Genomic DNA, 17900 nt, shown 5'->3' on the forward strand with positions numbered 1-17900 from the left:
CTCTTAAATGTTTACTTGAGTAAACGTTTTGATGAAGATGCAAAGTTTTAGGGTAAATAAAAGAATGCTCTTACTTTGATAGATGGATTGAGACTGAGGGTCGGAAATTGAACATGAAAGTTTCTAATTATCAATCCAGCTTTCTTATAGTCAAGTTTTGTGCAATCTTGTGTTTATAATCATTTTTCGTTTCTTGAATTGAGATACTACGTCAAGTAAAGTCTATATTCATATCAATCCCAAATCAACAATTTTAATATAGAAAGTGCTACATGTACATATTTTCTACATGATGGTGTTTATAATTACACGTGACGTTGGATCCAACTTTTAATTCAAATCTCGCGCTTACACATCAACAATCAAATGATTGTCACATTACATTATAGATATCATTATGTGAAATAATTATGTACAATTAGAATTTTTCTTCTAATATTTAAGTTAACTTTGTGAAAAATTAAAGAATCAACACAAGAAACATTTTCACCATCTAATGGATTCAGAGTTCAAGATTTTTCCATTAAACATCTACCAAATCTACCAAAAAGATTAGATTTTGATACTAGAAATCGAATCAAGAATTTTCAATACAAATTTATGAAGAAATTTGTAATTTCTTCACTCTCTCTCTCTAGCCTAACAAGTTCTACAAACACTGTTCACAACAGTAAACAAAAGATTTCTCTCTTTGTCTACGCCAAGTGTCCATCACAAAATCTGCTAAAGATTTACAGAGAAGAACCAAAGAGAATTGCATGCACAGTAATGTGTGTGAATAAGGATTACAACCACATATCAGCCACGTCTTCGGTCCGTTTGAACTATTTTACTAAGCCAAAAATGTCATTCCTCGAACACGTTTTTAATCAATTTTGGTCAATGGTTAATAAGTTAGGTACACTTAAACAATCTCAATTTCGCTGAACTACTGACCCAAGTCCAGTATCAAGAAGGATAAACCCATTCTACCAGATTTTTTACAAGTTATTCACAACAGGAGTGGACCCCATCCAATAAAAAATGCCCAAAAAATTACCCACCTCCTTGCATGTGAGTAATTTGTGGATGGAAAAAAACTTAAATAGGATGGTCGCACCCTATCAATGTGCGCCACCTCGGCAGGTGGACTACCACACACCCCCGAAGTGTGTGGGCCATCTGCATAGGTGATGTATCTGGGTTGGACGGTCGCATCACGTGGATGGTGCAACCGCCCCCACCCAAGTTTCTCTCGGTTGGGGGGCTGTTGAACCCTCACCTGGTAAAATAGCATAACCCAAATCCTAACTACTCTTGATTTGATTTGGTCGGTCGTACTTGTAAAAACAAAAATTTTTAAAGTCAATTTCCAAACTCAAAAGAACTAATTTGACAGTATAAATAATTAACAAAGCTACCTTAGCCCCTCTTTGTCATTATTTAAAAATTTAAATTGTTTGCTACAAGATTACACTCCACCATTTATTCACACAATAAAATATTATACACATAAGCCAATAAAATTTCCTCACTTTTTAATCGCACATTATCCAAAAAACACTACTCAGTAACTGATTTCCAAATACACTCTACCAAGCAAGCCCTTAATATTACACACTCGTAAAAATTTAGGATAGTTAAATAGTTTGTAAATTGATTCAAGTGAAGAATTTTATTACCAAGATCAAGGATTGTACTCAGTTGGAATTATGACCAATGCAATCATACCTTTCCGAACAATGTCTCTACTACAATAAAATTTTATATCAACATGATTTGTTCAATTATGTACATAATCTAACAATTTCATATCCATGCTGCTATGTATTCTACCTTCGTTGTAAATGAAGGCACAAGAAAAATCCTTGCTGCACATAATCATTCACAAATTATTTTACAGATTGGTGAGGTAACAAAAAGAAAGTAGAAGAGTTTATTTTTTTAGCCCTAGTTTGACCCCCATTTTAAATAATTTTTTGGGAATAACGCATTTTGAAATAGTAACTTCAAAAATAATGCATGCTTAAAAAAGAAAGAATTTTTTTTTTTTATTTACACGTAATATTATTTTATTGAATAATATTTAATTTGAAGGAAGAGAGAAATATATTAAAATCTCAATCGGGCCAAACAAGTTAGTTGACAAAATTATGATTCAATCATATCTCACGCATCATCTATTGATAAATAAATCTGTAAGTTGTTGTGTACATGTAACACAATCAGGGTCACAATCTTTTGTAAGCGACAACAATAACTGTGCCGTACCATTGGCTTTTAAATGACATTAGTAGTATATAACTCACGTTCGTTCTGGAGACAAGTCTAATGTCCGAAGAGATACACCTCAATATTTGTGGCAAAATCATTTAAAAGTCCGTAATATCCAATTGATCAAATCATCGCTCCTACAAATTAATCTCAAAAGAGTTGTCCCACATAAAACTTCACAGGGTATTAACCAAAATATCCAGTCACAATCACTTGTTTTATCACCAATTCGTGCCTCACAATTCACATTAACACGCTCCAAAAAGTCGATCAAGTCTGCTTCCAAGTTCGCTTTAGGTGTGAATCCAAGTGGTTCCCTGGGAGTTCGGGCATGTAATTCTTCCTGGTGCAAACATGAAAAAGAAAACATACTCCCTGTAAAGCAAAACTGGATCTCCAGAAAGGCAAAATAATGCTGGAAAAAGTGATTTTCCATTCATTTTCTCACGTACCTAAAAGTTCAAAAAATAAAGGCTGATATCACATACAATGAAAGCAAACAGTTGCATGGAAAATATTACATTCTAGCTACAATATAATTCAACTCGCTGCTTTATATCCAAATGAAGAAAAATAAGATTCAGAATCTAAACAGGACTCAAATATCCGGGTAATTTAAAGGAAAAATAAAACATCTATCTAAAATGAATTTCAATTTTTCTGCTGGAGGTTTCAGCCACAGATTTTCTCGAAATGAGTATATCTTTGTTAAATGACAGAAATGGCAATACCATGGAAACGTTATAGAATTACACAATCAAAAAATGAGAATCAATAATTAATCAGGAAAAGCAATATAAGCTATTAATAACAAGCTACAAAAAGAAAAGGGCCACAATTTTCTTGAGAGAAATAAGTCTCGTACATTGCAGGACTCGAATACAAGTCTCCAGGAAAGTAGGAACATTTTTAGCAGAGATCCCAATTTTTATGGAAGGTTATAGTGGCAAACAGGAAATTAGAAGGAAGAAGGATTTACAAGACAACTGAGAAGAAGAAACTATAGAGGAAAAACTGATTTGCTACCGTAATGATACATGGTTCCACCCCTTAGTGTTCTATGGACATCTAATTTGAAGAAACACGCAGCCAACAATGCTGGAATGAAACCAAATTTTTTCTTAGGAAGAACTTTAAACAAACACCAATACAAATGGAAAGGAACTAGAGAAACATATTATATATATATATATATATATATATATATATATATATATATATATTTCAGCTTAGAGTCCATGGAGGAAAAAAATTTGACTAGGTAAGTAGCTGCAAGCACTAGTTCACTACGCACATACATGGACAAAGATCTTGACACAGGCTCTGAATAGTGGACATACAAAAATTTGATTGTTTCTCTGTACCATACACCTGTGATGTCATTGGTTTCCACATCCAAACATCATGCATATTTTTCCTGCAAATGGATACAAGATGAGTCACCATGAGATTAGCTTGCAGAAATTAAGAATATTAGCAATAGCTCTATTATTAAAGCACAATATTGAACAATTTGTCTATGTTGAATACACCATTTTGATCACGACTATACACTAATGAACAAGATTGTTTAGCTTAATTTTTCTTCCTCAATTTTGTTGAGTATAATCCCCCCTACCAAACATTCCCTTAAGCTTCCTCTTTGATAGTTCCGATTTCCAAGTATTTGATAGGTAATTTCTTAATTAAAATAAATTTCGACTTCAAAACAATTCCCAGAGAAACAGAGTACACATCACAGTCACCACATTCGAGGATAATATTCTTTACTTCTACGATCCATAATAAATTACGGAGAATCCAAAAAAAAAAAAAATGAAGGAAAAAAAAAATGAAGAAGGAAAAAAAAAAAAAAGCTTATTAATATGCGCAGAGTTCTTTCGATTTCATTATAAAGACCAAACAAAACACAGAACTTGATTGTAACATCAAAACAGCCACACTAAAAATGGTTTTCATTCAAGCTAGCATATTATATGGATGTAAAAAAAGAATTTTTGACAAGTAGAGAGAGTTAAATCTTCATTCCAGTGTCTCTACCAACGATTGAGTTTTTGGTCCCCTGTGCTTTTCAACAATTAGAAAGTTAACTGCATACTTGATATGTAATACCAAGTCTCTAAGGTATGAAGATCATAGACAGTTTATAGAAAGTTAGCCAACACTGTCTACAAATTTGGCACGGGCCACATAACAAAACGTCTACCTGCCCACCCACCACCCAAAATAAATACAACGAAAAGAGAGAGAAATCTGGAATGCCTTTAAAACCTCTCACCAACAGAAGTGGAAAAAATCTATTCAAACTAACATGGAAAACAGGTGAATGAACTAGAACACTCAAATAAAATCTGCTAAAGGATTTAGAGATACAAATACATTCAATTATGCATTTCACTATTTACATGCACGTACAATAATTAACATTTATTTTCAAAGACTTGCATTTCTATCATATTTAGATTAAAATGGTGCAAATTAATTATACTTTATATGTTTTGGGGGCTATTCAATTAATCTAGGAGTAAATAAATTATTCAAGTTCATGTACACTTATTTATTTTCAAGATTATTAATTTAATCTATGATATAATTTTATTTTCCAAGTTCAGTTACACACCCTTTGTCTAAATTCTTTTTCAAGATCATGTGTATATAAATTATTATTTTTCTATATTCATTAATTCAAATTAATTAAATTTCATGTTCATGAATATATTTAGCTGTTCTCATGAGTGTTAGACGTAAGTGAATTAATCTCTCAACTATTTAAATTGTTTTCACAAATTGACGTTTACTGTGGAAGGGAAGGCTTTAAGAGATTTTCAAGCGTAATGAATGGTCCATTAAAGTGACGTTAGTTCAAAAGAGTTTGGTCGAATCTCAATCCAACAATGCAGGAAAATTTAATATTTTGTAATGATGAAATACTATAAATGAGCAATCTTTTTATATTACATTTGATACATAAAAATTAATTGTTAATACATAAATTTACACACCCATTAAATTTTTAGATACATGAATATGAATAAAATCATCTATAATAACTCTAGATACATGTAATTCAAAATTCATAAAGTGAAAATTCATTGAATCTAGGTTAATGTGAATGTCAGTTAAATGAAAATTAATAACCCAAATTTCATAAATGACAATAATTGTAGTATTTATTACATATCGAAAAACGAAAAGTAAGGTACTATTCAAATAATTGAATTGTAGAGGGTTAAAATCGTCCAAAAAATGATTCACCCTTGATGTGATATTTTAATATATTATATTATATTTTGTGTGTGTGTGTTATATATGATCACATAAAGGATGTAGTGAACTGACCAATAGTGGGTTCATTGCACTATAGGAACATAAAATAGGATTTAAATTCCAAAATCAATTACCACGCATGGTACTTACCAATTTGATATCCCCCGTCAGTCCTGAGTCACAAAAAGAAACTTCAGCAGCACAGTCAGCATGGACTATGATACCCATATCAGCACTGCCATGGGCATTTTCTGTTCCCCCATTTGGGGATGGGTTAGTCAAGTAAACAGCTCCTTTGAACATCCATTCGCCCCTTTCTTGATGGTAGAAGTCTTCAAACAGCTCACCACACAGAATACATGCACATTGACTTTCATCTGCAGGAACCAAAGGCTCACTGTTTTCCGAGTGCAATAGATCTGAGGTGCCATCAATGGGTTGAAGGGGAACAATTCCTGCAACCCAATCGTCTGAACTGGGGTACCATTTCCTTGAAATCTTATTCAAAGAATCCTGGCCAGGGGCCCTCAATGCATGCCATTCCATGTGTCTATCAAATTGTTCTTGGAGCCTGAGTCTCAGACCACACATGCTGCACTGATGAGGAAGGTCATCAAGAAGTTCAATGACCACAGCTGGATGCGATTGCCGAACTACATCAGGCTTAAACTCAAAACCAATGAGGCTTTTTCTCTTTGTTGTCATGGACTGAAGCAAACCATCAAAGATCTTAGTATCAGGCCCATGTGAAGATAGCTCATCTGCAGTATATGGAAAAGGTTTATCTATGGCAGCACCAGAAGAATCTGCAGTTGTACTACTGCTTATAGCCCCAGTATCTAGGTCCGGAGGTTGAGTTGGTATGCTGGTTGGAGCTAAAGATGGTGAATCTTTCTTGGATGCAGAGATCAAGCCTTTTGCAACCAAAGAGCTCAAAAGACTAGACACTGGATTAGAGGCAGGATTTATTGCACTTGGTTTCTCTTCTGAGCTACTACCTGCTAAAGATGATGACGGCGAACCAGGTAGCAGTGGTGGTCCTTGTACCTTTCCGTAAGAAAATGTATCAACCAATGTGCTTCCATGTAATGATGGCAAGGATGTTAAGTTGGTAGGAGGAGGTCCACTTGGAAGAGGCAGTTGTGCAACTACCTGTGCTGACACACCCTCGGCACCTTGAAAACTTGATTTACGCAAGTTACGCACACTAGAACTTATTTCACTCTTCACTACAGAAGCCAACGAAGTGCTGGTAATTGATTGTTCTGGAGAGTCAGAAGAAAGAGGATTTGGTTGGTAAAGTGATAACTTCCCTGTGGTAGAGCAGTTCTCAATACCTGAATTTTGTGGCAGCGACCGCTTCTGAGCTTCCCCATAACAGAGTTCAAGCTTTTTCTGTTGACTGGATGCAACATGTTTCCTCAGCTGAGGGGGCATTACAGTAGATAATGTCTGTGAACTTTGGTGCTGCAATCTATGTGAGCTAGCTAGATTGACATCCTGTGGTGACATAGACCCAGAATCCTGAGAAAACTGGTTACGTGGCCCTTTATTTCTTTGTCCTGAAAATTGAGACATTCTTGGATCTACAAGATGTGGGGCGGAGTTTTGTTCTTGATCAGCAAAATTGTGCGGTACTTGATTCGGATTGCATGCTGAGAGTGAAGGTGAAGGGGATCGCTGGTGCATTGGTGATTGGGATCCAGTCCCCAGAGTCTGTCGTGTTAATGATGGTGTGGACCCCGACTTAGCATTTGTAGAAAAGCTAAAGCTTGGTGCTCCACTAAGGCCTGGGCCCATCTGTGATTGGAAAGAAGTCCTGTCCAATGACTTTGCAGAGCTTGAAAATGGAACATGATATCCCTCACCTGATATATTTTTAACTGGGCCTGAAAGTCTCCTTTCTAGTGGATGTATCTCCTGCGTCAATGATGATGCCATTCGAGTCCGAGGAACTACCTGGCCTGGATTTTTAGTTAGAGAAACAGTGGATGTTTCATCATCAAACCTTGATCCAACGAAATGTCCACTTTGGGGCCTTTGGATATGGTTCTCAAAGTCCTGCACAACAAATATCCAAAATAAATTTGGTCAAATGGCTGGCACATTGACACGGTCCAGCAATATGACTACAAGAACCAAAAAAGAAAAAACTAAAATAAGCCTTATTGAATAAATTTGATGCCAGCTACAAAAATCCTTTCGCCCATTTGTTCCGTTCATTGCTACATTTACTTCTACTGGAAGATCCAAAACTAAATCAAACCATGTTACTTTAGGTCTCCCCCTCCCTCTATTATAATAGAAACAATCCCTAACCAAATTTGAACAAGCTGATATTTCGTGGTTTAACAATCCATTGAACCTCGATAAAACTTACCAATCTTTCAAATTCGTCAGGTATCCACAGATCTTTATCTGAGATATCAACAGCACCACTGTCTGTGGGTCTTGAGTTTATATCATCCCACGTATACTCCTCTTCCTCAGAGTTCTTCCAGTTCCTACCAATCCCACTGCTGCTTCTATTCCCAAAGTTTTTCTTTAGTTCTAGTGAGTCAGGACCTGTAGATTTATGGGCAGGATAGCTTCGAAATCTGTGCTCCATGTCAAAACCATTCTGTTGATCGATTATTTTCCCATTTACATCTCTACCAGATTCATATAGCAGCTTTCCATGTTGTTTAAGTTTTTCACTCGCTCTTCCAATACCCAAATGTGAATGCTTTGATGAATCAGAACCATAGTCAGAATCTCCTCCATATGTTGCACTTAAATTTTTGGCACAAGCAGGTTCATTTACTTGATCTTTACAAGGGCGCTGGATGTTCTGCAAGTTTAGAGTAATTTAGAACACCGATTGTGAAAGATTAAGAGCAAGACATTTCGATACTATATTTTTCCACATGCACCTTAACATATGGATCAGTCCATGTTCTTCCCGAATTAATACTGGTTCTCTCTGGTACGTCAACATCATCAGGTAAGTTCATCAAGGTTTTACTAGTGTCTCCGGCAGCTCCTCTCACCTTCATCACGTCAAGACAACATAAATTAAGAACAAAAAAGGATACACACAGGTTGTTTCTTAAGAAGGATAGAGCATATACCAAAGAACACATGAACTCCCCCCCCCCCTGCTGAGATAAGAAAACAAGTAACAATCCCCTGGATAAACAAATAACTCTTAAGAAAAAATAAAAACCAACTCAAAAACATCCACAAAAAAATTTGTAAATTGTATCGTGACTGAAAAGTTTAAGCAGGGTAATCAGTACATCAACCAAGTACAATAGCATGAGTATCTGGGAATGCAAGTATAGAAAAAGGTTTAAAGGAGGACCAGCTCCCGTTCCTGTTTAGGATCCACTTTTTAAATTCAATCATTAATTGAGATGATCTGACAGTACAATTCGCAGAACCATTGTCCATTCCGGAATGCTATTTCATCATTGAGGGAAGATATGAGGACTGAGCTGCCCCTATGAACAAGAACAACTGTTCAAACACGCTACTTAATAAAATTCTCCCATCTCAATTACTATGAAAGGACACCAACATCCCTTCAATTACTATGAAAAGACACCAACATCCCCGAACATATCCCAAACAGGCTGGCAATTTGAATTTCATGGTCATGCTAACAAACAAAATAATCCTGCAATTTGTTATCACACCTCTCATTTCACTTAAAAGACTTGGTCGCTAGTGATCTAGATCCAATTAGGTGCCAAATTCAGGAACGAATCATATTTTTTCTTAGAATTAATATTTGGAGCACTGACATCTAACATCGCATGCATCACATGGTCTCAAGGATATCTGCAGAAACTTGGGGTAACTAGGAACAAAGCTTATCAAATGTTAAAATGATACCAACAAAACTTCTCTAGGTGTGAGATGAAGAAATAAAAAAAAGATGAGCAGCTCTCAATGGAGCCAAGAATAATTATTGTGATAAGAAGGATGACAAGCCCCTTACACTGGATGACTGCTCAAGACGCTGCCTTGCCTCTAAATACTTGGGATTTACATGAATGCTGTGTCCAGGACGTTGAGCCTGTGAATCCGGCCTAGACGGTGTTGTTCCTGAAGATGAACCATTGACAGCAGTAGCAATTCCAAGCTCTTTTTCAATTATCTGAAGTGGCTGGGGAGGGAAGACTCCCTTCCACGTGCCAAAAAGATGCCGCATACCAGGATGGATTGAAGGATCAACCTGTCTATATGCCTTGCAGAAAACCTGAAAAATGAACTCAAAACAGATTATTATAGTTAAAATCAATTGGAATTAAAAGTTTGATTCTCTCAACTAGAAGCTCTTCCCTCCTCAAGAATGAGGGGATAATTATCAGCAAATCAAGTTAAGGGAGGTGAAACACATCTTTTACTTGCATATTCAACGCTGAAAAATATAATGATAAGACAGAAATAAATAGGCCTGTTTGGATAGCTTCAGCTACTGCTTTTTGTAGAAGAGCTTTCTAAGGATGCCACCTTAGGCAGCTCCTCCAAATTAATTGGACAAATAACTTCTGGAAAATTATCGACCCATGCCTAAAGACAGCTTTTGGCTTATCAAAAACCATGTCAAACAGGCCCATAGAAGAGCTACCAATGGAGTGATGATAAGATAGAGGCAAAGTATTTCTACAGGTGAAGACGTATCAAGTAACATGAGAAAGAGCAGATTATAAAAACCTGACCTCAGGTAATCTGGAAGCAAAGTGTTTAATATAATCCCTCCCTATATTCTTCACAATACTGTCTAATAGATAAAGAGATGGTAGCTTTTGCTCGCAAGGAACCTGTAAACAAATATCTAGGGTAAGACAAAATATGGATAAGAAAAATTTTGAAAACACTGTGTACCAGTGAAAGAAATAATAGGCTGCATAAAGCACCAGAAGGCAAGCAGGAAGGGCAACAAAAATAAAAAAAATAAAAAATAAAAAGAAAAAAAAGAGAGAAGAAGAAGACAGATTTCAATCTTTAAGATTGGATTGAATTAACAATTCAAAATGAAGACCAAACTGTAACCTACATAAAAGTTTTTCTGGAATTTATTAACCAAGGAAGAAAATAAGCTCTACCCGTCGACAGTTGGTAATCATCTAATGCTTAAAATTTTTGCTAATACAAAGTTCCATATCCAGGGAAAAGGATAACGCCACCCTTTACAACATCGAAATTGCTTGAGTTTGTATCATATCAGATCACACAACTAATTTTTGTTACATACGTAATCAATTGAGTAATCAACTCAAACATTCTTCAGTAAACACCTTGAGTATGTACCAGCAGCTTTACAATAATGGACATTCTCTTCAAGAAACCAGAAGAATGATTGGAAAGAATACAACAGAAGTTACATAGAAAATCAATGAAAAGATTACAAGAGGAAATTTTATATCTTACGAAGCCCAAAATCGACATTTAATTTACTTCTTCTGATGAAATGACAACATAGCTCAGAACTTCAGCTTCAAACATACAGCCCAAACATTGATGTCGGTAATAAAACTGTTCAACTAAAGAAAATACATATATAAGAGACGAGTCCCATACAACTCAATGTGCTAGTATTAACTCATTTTTGTAATCAACACATAAAAGCAGTGTGTAAAGTATTCCTCCTCCCCAACCCCTCTCTCCAAGGGGTTCAAAAAGATCCTCAAAAGAATAGAAAATATTACAAATTATCACAGATCATTTGTCCAAAATATAAACTCACACTGTCTATTACGTGTGAAACAGAAAAAGATGACCGTTTTAAGGCAACCACAACAAATGGTGCATCCAATAAATGAATAATCAATGCCATCACATTGACGATAAAATGCAATATCAATTATTATAAATTGAGAGTGAATTTCCAGCTTCCCACATCTTCACCATTCGCATATGATTAAGCAATTTGTTATTTGACTTATGCTATTGTGCTCGAAATAATGTTCTTTCAAATAGAATAATTCTCAGCCACACATCAATCTGTATGATTAAAAAGAATTTTCAATGAAGATAAACCACTTGCTATAAAACTTACACCCAGTACTTCTTCCCTTAACTATGGAAATCACATTCGCTGCAGCCCAATCTGCTATATGTTCCAGTTTTCTTTTCAATTTTTTCAATACACTTCTAGAAGTAAAATAATGAACTATTTTCTAGTAGCGTGAAAAAAAAAAAAAAAAAAGACTGAGATCACCTCGAGAATATTCGAACAGACAGTGTTTGCAATTGCCTTGGCCGCGTGCACATTTTCACCGGCAATAATAGTCAAGTTCGTAATTATGGGCTTCGAGTTAAAAGTCAGCTCAGCCAAGGCAGTCTTGTACTGGGTCACCAGCTCCTGATGCAGCTGCGGACTCTGTTGGTGATGGTAAGGCCCACGGACAGAATCACTGCTCTCCGAGTCTCGGTCCCTCTGGAATCTCGAGTCGCCTCCACCCCCAGAGAACGAAGACACAGGTCGTTGAATAAATCCGCCGCCAAGGCTAGTTCTGCCACGTCCATTAAAGCTACGATCGGGTGCGGCAGGGTCCTCAGTGAGCCTGGGTTTCTTCAGTCCCGGTTCTTTCGAAAGAGATCTGTCGAATGGTCTGCGTGTACTCTCCATGTCCTTTACAATTCACAAAAACCCTAACCCTAATTTCTCATTATTCATCACTAACCTACTAATACAGACTCCACGTCAAATTCGATTCAAACAAAACAAATCTATCACTCTACATGAAAAAAAAGGGAGAGACTCAACCTGAATTGATAAATACAAAAACAGTACAAGGAAAATCAAATTTCAACCAAACAATCGAAATCTCTATGTCTATACAACGAATTTCCAACTGTCAGAGAGAACTGACACAAAAACTGAGATTTCCTCAAGTTTCAATACAATTCGCCAATTTGAATTCTTGAGAGCGAGACTTGGAAAAAGATAGGGTTAGGGATGGGGGAGTGTGACGAGCACCTCTTGATTGTGTTGAATGTTTGCTTTAAAGACGGTGAGTGGAAAGGGAGAAGGGTCAAATATTCATTTGGGAAAGTAGGGAAGATTTACGAAATCATGGACCCCACTTGAATGAGCTGAGATAATGGGCTTCATGTGGGAAGATTTTGGGCTTTTCCTGTACGATCCAAATTAATTAAGCCCACAACTGTTTGTCTCGTCAAATCTCCTAACTTGTTCATATAATCAACAGATGCACAGTTTGTTATTTGGGACATTAATTTTTTTATACTTTATTGTTTTCAAATAACAAGCTATTACATAGAATAACTACTGCAATTGCCGAATAACATTACTCTTGAATTATATCTCAAATTTCCAAAAATTAATCACAAATCCTACATTTTTTGCATAGATGTATATAGACAATGTGCATTAATCAACATGAATATTAGTTCTAGTTAATGTGCATTAATCAAAATAAGCAATAGCTTATCCTCATTGAAGCCTCCTGAAGCACAACAGCTCTCAATTGTGAATCATGGAGAGATTGTTAAGTCACCGTCAAAAGTGCAAAGAACTTTGAAACGAGTTTGAGACGCGAATGCAAATCACCTTCAAAACAAAAAAGAAAGGGAAACAAGCAATTGTTCATGTTGATTAGTCCACATTGTCTATAACTACTATTCATGTTGATCATTGACGGACTCAGATGGAGTCATGTGGGGACAAATGACCCCACAATTTTATTTTACCCCACAATTTTATTTTATTTTTTTCTCTTCCGTCAGTTCACAATAGTTGCATAATTTATGGTTACTAAAGTTATATCTCTGAAAAAATTCCATGAATAAGTCTATCCAAATTGCAAGGATATCAAACTCACCATTTTCATCTTGATCTCTGCTTTTGTTCAATTTCTGCTATCCTTTTCCCAAATTCAACTCAAGTTTGGTTATTTCCTTTTTCTACAGCTGGATGTCCCTAATGTAAAATTTTGATTTCGTATTTCTGTGCACACAAGTGTATGTAAATATATACGTATACATATAGGTATATATTTTCCTGATGTTAACCCTTTGATTTCATATTTCTATACACGTCCATATAGATATATCTTGGTATGTAAGTTTTATTCATCTTATCCCTTTGGTTTCACGTCTCTACATGGATACACACACACACACACACACCCTTTTGGTATCAGAGCAATTAGGAAGTAGAAACTGGAACTAGATTTTAGGCTCTTAGAACTTACAGATATAAGAAATAAGAATAGATTAACTTATCAAGTAAAATATAGCAAAGATATTTGTGGTTACCTTGAAGAAGATAACATAGTAGGAACTTATAGTAAAGATTTAATTGAAATTTTAGAAATTTTAAAAGTCTTTAGATACTTACCTGTTGAAATAAGAGAAAATATAATTAAAAAGATATTAATTGAAGAACATAAACATATATATTTTTTAGAAAACATTTTTAGTGAATTAGAATTTATATTATATTAAACTGGAAACAAAAAGACAGTTTGATTATCTAGACTTAGATTTAAAAAATATCAATAAAAAAGTACAAACAGTAGATAATAATATAATTAAGTGTAATTTAGATAATAAGCATAAATTACATAGTTTATTTTCGGAAGATCAAAGTCGGAATTGTTTGATAGATTTAATTATATATTTATCAAAAAATTTAGAATCATAAAATAAAAAGATATTAAATTATTTAGAAATAATTAAAGATAATATTACTACTAGGGATCAAGAAATAAGAAATATAAAAGAATCATTAGATTATATTAAAAATCAAAATTCGAGTATTTTAGAAAAACTTGTTAAATTAGAAAAAGTACCATCTAAAATAGATTTAACAGAAATAAAAAGAATTTTAAATTTTAATAAATCTAAGGAAATAGAAATAACATCCACGTCAAGTGTAGAAAAAGATTTAAAAACTTTAACAAATACATTAGAAAATTTAAGTTTTAAAGAAATAGGAAAAGAGAAAGTAACTAGAAAATTACCTAAAGAGTGTAAATTTCCAAGATGAGTACAAATCATTTCTTAGGAAAATCTAGAACAATAAATGAAATTAATAGAAATAATGAAGAAGTGTCTACATCTAGAAGAAGTACGTCAAGTATAAGCAGAAATATAATAGAAAGAGTTTTGAATAGACCTATACAATATAATCAAAATATAGAAGAAATCATAGACCCTCAACAAGATTATTTAAGATTTCAGACTGATGGGTTAAGAATTCTTAACCCAGAAATATCATATAACAGAGGGATTTTTGAAATAAGAAAACAATTTTCTAGACATAGTAGAGAAATATCAGTTCAGTGTATAGGAAATCAAGTAAGAAAATTAAATTTAATATCAGAAGATTCTAAAAGAGAATTAAAAAAGAAAAATTTTAGATTTATGCATTTAGGATTAATAGTCATAGGAATAAAAGGATTAATGAGAAAAAATTTAGGATGTAAGGTTTTAGTTACTATATATGATGAAAGAATTAATAATATAGATAAGTGTATGATTGCTAGTACAGAAGTTAATATGAACAATAATAATGAAATAATCTATAGTAAACCAGATTTTTTATTAACAATTAAAGATTTTTCAGAGAAGATTAAAATAGGAATTCAAACTAAAGGATATGAAGAGGTAGAAGGTGGGGACAATTTATTAATTAGTATATGATTTTTAGGAAGATGTTCAAATAATTCCCAAACAAAATATAAAATTTACATAGATAAAGTAGTAAGTTTAATGAGTAGTAAAGGAATTAATATGGTTATACCTAAAGAATATTCATCAGAACAGTTAGCAGGATTAGAATGGGATATGGAGAAATTTTTAAAAAATCAAGAAACAATTGTAACACCACAAGAAGCGTTAACATATAAAGATATTCATGGAAGAACTAGTTTAAAATTTTTAAATTATAATCAAATACAAAGAGAAAATAATTTTGAAGAAGAATCTAATCTAGAAGAAGAACAAAATGAACCATATCAAGATCAAGTTCATATAGAGTTAATGGATGAAGAATCTGATAGAATAATTTATCCAAAAGAATTAGGAATGAATTTAGATAAAAAAGAATTATTAGAACTTGAAGATCAAATGTATATTAATAAGATGATAAAAGAATCAAAATACCTATATTATGACCAAAAACAGAATATAAGAATAGGAATTATTAAAAAAGATAATGATTCAGAAAATTCGGATTTAAGTTATACAAAAGAACTTATGGAAGATTCAAATACATATAGAACTTTTGGAGATAGTTCTTTTGATAAAAACTGCTATTATAAGGCTATTGAAAAAATGATGTTTTTCTTAATTAAACTTTAATCCTACTCAGTACCCTCCTTAGTTTTTTGTAATTTTTTCTAAGAATTCTCTATAAATCTTTTTTTTTCACCACCTAAGACATATAAACTTGAACCTGATTTTCCTTTTTAAGGTTACCCGTGGCACTCCCTTAAAAAATTCCTAGATTAATTTTTTCCCTTTCCCCAGCATTTCAGAAAATATCAAAAGGCTCACTCTGGCCAACAGTTTTCACCTATCTGGGTCACTTAAGATTAATCTAGAAACAGTTTGACTTCTGAAAATCAAGTTATGCTTTTATTATATACATAGGATGAAATCAAAACTAAACAAATATTTACTTGAAAAACATAAAAATATTTACTACAAAACAGAAACATAAATAATAAATCAGGGATTTATAAATTCATCTTAGAAATTTACAACTAAGGATTTCCCTAAAGTTCTGAATAAAAACTTTTAGAGAATTAAGGAATACCTTAAATATTAATAAGAGTATTCTATTGTACAATATTTTTGGATTGAAAATTTTTCTGGATGAGAGGTTTCAAAAGTTTTTTAGATAGCAGAGAGTACACATGTTGTAAACTTTTGCTTAAACCAAATGAAACTGTCCCTTTAAATAGAAAAATTTTTGGGAGCAAAAAGTCTATTCTATCCTTAATAGGAAATGCACTCACTTCACCGAGAAGCTTCTGGCAAATCAAATGTCTAACAAGTGTCTAAAATAATTTAAGGGGGAATATTTCTTTTGAAAAAATCCCGACATCTTTCTTAAAAATACATCAATAATGAAAACTTTTTCAAAAAGTTTACAGTAAAGATTCTTCAACTTTTCTTCTAGCAGACTTTGTCTTTTTCTGAATTATTGGAGATCTCATTATGTACTGAGATTATGGCGTGCCACTGATGAAAATGATATCCCACTATCTGAATTATTGTATCCTTCATTCTGTGGATCTTCGTCTGAAAGTCTGGAAAGACTGGCTTCATCTTTTTCCTTTTGATCTGGGCATTCTGCAATTTCTTTTTTTTCTCCATGGTTTTTTTTTTTTAAATTGTCTCAAATACTTGATTTACTGCTTCTTTAATTTGTTCTTTCAATTCTTCATCATTTTTCTTTTTCTTAATCTTTTTGAAGAAGTTCCTTATTCTTTTTTAGATTGTTTCTGAAATTTGTCAATTTTTTTAAAAATCTTTTCTAAGGAAACAGTATCTTGATTGGGGTCTTGTGCATCTTGGAAAAGTTCTTGGCTATCTTGAACAATTATTTTTCCTTTTTCTTCATTGAGCTAAATTTCTTGAGTTTGTAAAAGATCTGGGTTATTTAAAAAATGTTTTGGTGGACTATATTTAACTAAATACTCAAATTTCCCACTAGGTTGTCCTAAAAGATCCCAAATCTCTTTACCTTTGTCTGTAGCAGATTTATCAGTCTGCTGAGTCTGATTATTTGATTTAGTAGAGGAATCACCAGTCCCCTGAATCTGTTAAACTTTTGGTAAGTCCACAACCTTAAACGGATTTGATAAGTCTTTACCAGCTACCGTTTGGGCTGAACTAGTTATGGACTTCTTGGGCTCCATAGTACCTTTTGGATAATGGACTTTTAAATCCAAAATCTATTTTTCTAATTGGGCCACTTTCTTTTGGAGTTGGGCTATTTCTAATGAAAGGTTCTGGTTGGCTTCATTAATAACTTTATAATTTCTTTGCATACACTCACAGTGTTGGCAAAAAATATTCTGATCTTTACTTGGAGAGAAGTCTAATGGAGGATTAGAGTAATTTTTTAAAGAAGGAGATAAATAAAAATTTATTCCTATATGCTGTCTTGCTGTGTCTTAAGCTTCTTGAAAATTTGTAAAACCTTTATAAAGAGAATCTGAAAATTTTTTAATACAGTCTAAAACTTTTATCCAAGAATGAAAAATTCTTGATGTTTTACCTTTAATAACAACATAAAATTTAAATCTTTGCTTGTTTTGACTAAAATGTTATGATAATGCATTCATGCATGTAAGAAAATATTTCTGATCTTTTGGATTCTTATTATATGAAATCAATAAGTTATCTAAAAT

General features: G+C 33.4%; 1 protein-coding gene across 6 annotated transcripts; it reads right to left on the reverse strand.

The window, feature by feature from the left end:
* Positions 1-2252: 2252 nt before the first annotated feature.
* On the reverse strand, positions 2253-12533 carry LOC111404162. 6 transcript variants are annotated; one of them, XR_002704665.1, is made up of 8 exons: positions 11729-12533; positions 10227-10328; positions 9503-9763; positions 8433-8549; positions 7901-8350; positions 5671-7581; positions 3594-3670; positions 2253-2596 (listed from the first exon to the last, which is right to left on the reverse strand). XR_002704665.1 is itself a non-coding variant. In XM_023032925.1 (7 exons), the coding sequence occupies exons 1-7, from the start codon at positions 12137-12139 to the stop codon at positions 3656-3658; spliced, it is 3267 nt and encodes a 1088-aa protein (XP_022888693.1). In that variant the 5' UTR covers positions 12140-12533; the 3' UTR covers positions 3545-3655. The 6 variants fall into 6 exon arrangements, 1 of the variants encoding a protein (XP_022888693.1); XR_002704663.1 differs by having other exon boundaries at positions 2253-2705; XR_002704664.1 differs by having other exon boundaries at positions 3552-3670.
* Positions 12534-17900: the final 5367 nt, after the last annotated feature.

Source organism: Olea europaea, chromosome 11 (assembly GCF_002742605.1).
Source record: "Olea europaea var. sylvestris chromosome 11, O_europaea_v1, whole genome shotgun sequence".
Taxonomy (NCBI): domain Eukaryota; kingdom Viridiplantae; phylum Streptophyta; class Magnoliopsida; order Lamiales; family Oleaceae; genus Olea; species Olea europaea.